This window comes from Etheostoma cragini, chromosome 21, assembly GCF_013103735.1.
Source record: "Etheostoma cragini isolate CJK2018 chromosome 21, CSU_Ecrag_1.0, whole genome shotgun sequence".
NCBI classification, from domain to species: Eukaryota; Metazoa; Chordata; class Actinopteri; order Perciformes; family Percidae; genus Etheostoma; species Etheostoma cragini.
Genome location: NC_048427.1, coordinates 10,467,928 through 10,471,091, shown reverse-complemented (window position 1 = coordinate 10,471,091; position 3,164 = coordinate 10,467,928). Strand labels below are relative to the sequence as shown.

General features: G+C 38.3%; 1 protein-coding gene across 1 annotated transcript in view; it reads right to left on the bottom strand.

Moving 5' to 3' along the window:
- cmn (calymmin) overlaps positions 1-2,797 on the bottom strand; it is a 20,583-nt gene extending 17,786 nt beyond the window's left edge. Inside the window, exons 1-5 of the mRNA XM_034860817.1 lie at positions 2,626-2,797; positions 585-635; positions 420-467; positions 256-315; positions 4-48 (exon numbers count right to left, since the gene is read on the bottom strand). Coding sequence (XP_034716708.1) covers positions 4-48; positions 256-315; positions 420-467; positions 585-635; positions 2,626-2,692 — 271 coding nt within the window. The 5' untranslated portion in view covers positions 2,693-2,797. The remainder of the gene's footprint in view (positions 1-3; positions 49-255; positions 316-419; positions 468-584; positions 636-2,625) is intronic.
- Between the last annotated feature and the right edge of the window lie 367 nt (positions 2,798-3,164).

The window sequence follows — 3,164 nt, the reverse complement described above, 5'->3', positions numbered from 1 at the left end:
TACCTTTTGTCCCTCCTCCATTGGTCCCACCAGCAGCTGCACCATAGCCTTAAATAAAAGAGATGTTTGGTGAAAAAACATTAGAAAAAGCTCTAAATTTCCACTTGATTCCGTGGAAACACATTTACCATTGGATTTTCCTTCATTTGTACTTGAAATATCTACTGCTGGCCAATTGCTTGAGTGTAACATTTGAAACATATTTTTTGTAAAGTCAGAACAATCTGTCCTGCAGATTAATGTAACATCACTAACCTACGCCTTTTGTTGGGTATCCACCGTATCCATTCTGTGCACCCAATGCCTGGCCCACACCTTTAAAAACATTTTTTTAATATATATATATATATATATATACATATTGAAAGCTTATTCTTAGGGACAGACAAATTTATAGCTGTTATCTGCTGTTAATTTACCTTTGGACGGCATCAGCATTCGTCGGCCACCATTCAGAAGTTTCTTTCCTAGATGAACAATGACATGACAGCTGAGAACAAAAGCTTCAGCCTGTGTAAACAATCCCACAAACACAATAATTTTCATGTTTAATGAAGACAGACTGTAGAGTGTTTTGAGGGTACCATAATGTTGTGGGCCCTGTCCGTTGGATATTCCAGATGCAGTTCCATAACCTTAAACACAGCAAACTTAATATGTTAAACCACTGTAATGTTACTATTGCACAACAGCAAGAAAAAAACATTTTGCGTCGCAACATCTTTTGGGTGTATCAATGCTTAATCCACAGGGCAGGAATTAAGCCTGATTATTAGCAACAAATCATTTTATACAAAAGATAACAAAGCAAAATGTTGTCAGCAAAAGAAGATGAAAAGGCTTCATACTCAATTTGTCCAGTGATTTTAACTGAATCATACGAGGACGTCAAAAACGTTATGGTTTTTTTTCTTCATCACAGACACACATTTTATCATTATCTTATTGTGTGTGTGGCAAAAATATTAAAATTCAGCCATAGTGATACCACCTGCATATACCTGGTTCATTGGTTCAGTGACATTAATAACTTTTATTTAGAAGCTCTTTATTTGTGGATTAGCAAAGATTAAATTCAACATGGTGTTGGAAATTTTGCAATCTAAAACTCCACTTCTAATGTTTGCAGTGATGGCTATAGTAAAAACAAAATCTTTCTGCTTTGCATTTGTTCCCTAAAATTATTGATTTTAAACATATTGTTTCAATGCAGAGAGACATTTGAGATATTGGGAGGAGGGTGTTGATTTTTTTTTTCCAATTCAAGAGAAGAGTTCATAGAAAATAGTAATAGCCCTCTGAAGGGCCCTGCTGTTTTAAAAAGTGAAATAAAAAGTTAAGCTCCTCTCCCCCACTAACCCCATTAACTTTCATACAGTCCCTAAATTAGAATTACACACTCAGCCTATACAAAATAAATCTAGTCTCTGGTTGAGTCAGTTTAGTGATGAACATTTTTGGGAAGTAGCAAGCCTCGACTCTAAAGAAGTCAATGGAGTGACTGTGTATAAGCAGTAAAACCAGTATTTCCCTTCTCACAGAGAGATGTTAGATTTAGACTGCTGCTGCCACTGAAGACGAGCTGCCTTTGATTTCACAAACTGAGGCTGGCGGTAAACAGAAAAGAATATATAGTTTCTTCGCATCATCACAAGAAAAGTTGGTAGAGGGTGGAGCACACATCCGAGCTGTACAGCGAGTGCTGCTAAGGTTTCAGTTTAACATGATCCTTTGAAATTTGACAGACAAACCCGAGCACCTAAAAGACATTTGTCTCATCTCTTTTCTAACTCTTCAGGACTCAGCAGGTTGAACTCTTTCCCTGCACAAGACTGCAGCGTGCATTTTGCCATAGTTTGGCAGTCTTTAAAGAAGAGCACAAACATCCTTTGACGGTAGTGTAATCATTTCTCGGGCTATAATGATGTCTGCTTTATTCGTTAATAGCATCTTTAAATCCTGGCCCTCAAAGATCACAAACCGATCAAAAAGTAATTTGGTATAAGCCATAATTAAAAAGAGGGATCTAGTGCAGAATTGGTGCACATCCAGTAGTACACAATTGATTTGGATGTTGCAGTTAAATTCAGTGGAAACAGCCTTCAGGTTAGATGGAACTCTATTTATCCCAGGGGAAATTGTTAAAAACAAACTTAGACTTTACAGTACTGCAGTTGGTAAATTAAGGAATGGCAATGAAAGATTCTAGTTGTAAGAGTAAAGCATTAAGTTAAAGCAATGTCAGGAATATTGGTTGATTTTCTGATCAATAATCATTAATGATCCCCTTTTTAGAAAGTTTTTATGAGAAGCAGCAAGAAGGGAAATCGTGTCACAGAGGTCAGGGGTAATCTGTAATGGCTGATATATCATCATCCTTTGCCATATGTCAGCTCCTGACTCAAAATTGTGTGTTTCACCTTCACTCTACAACCGACCACAGACATACCGTTTATTGACCACAGTGCTCTACAGAACATATAGGATCACATTTTCTCCCCAAAACAAACTATGCAGCTTTATTTCTTTAGGAAACACTCCAATAACGGTGACTGGAAGGTCTATTTGAATCAATTATCCAATCAACATTCTAAATTTCACCCTTCACCTCCACACTTCACTCACCTAGTGTGTGCACTGTCTGCACCAGCCAAAGGATCACTGCACTCTGAAGAAGTAGTCGTCCCAGCATTGTGGACCTAAAGGGAAAAAAGCCCAAAATGTTGAAGACCCAGCAGGAGAATGAGGAGAGTAAAGCAGATGATCTGGAGTGGACGATGTACCCTGATTGTGAGGGTCTGATACACACTCTGGTTTAAGGCGCCCCTCCTTCTGCTTATAGATGCTCCTGGTCTCCAGATCCTCCCCCACTTGTTGGGATAGAACTCTGAGGTGTACACATACACACACACACGCTAACTAAATAATTGGGCACCTTAGTACATTAGCACTTTAGGGAGACATCGAAAAGCAAAGACAGAGTTCACCAGATTGGACATTGACTGATGAACTCTCAAGTCAGGTCATTGTCATAGTTTGAAATTGTTTATAGACTATTTAAATACACTACCGGTCAAAAGTTGGGGGTCACTTCCAAATTCCAATTCCATTCTAATCCATTATAGACAGCATACCAGTTGATTTGAGTGGGGGGCTGAACTTTG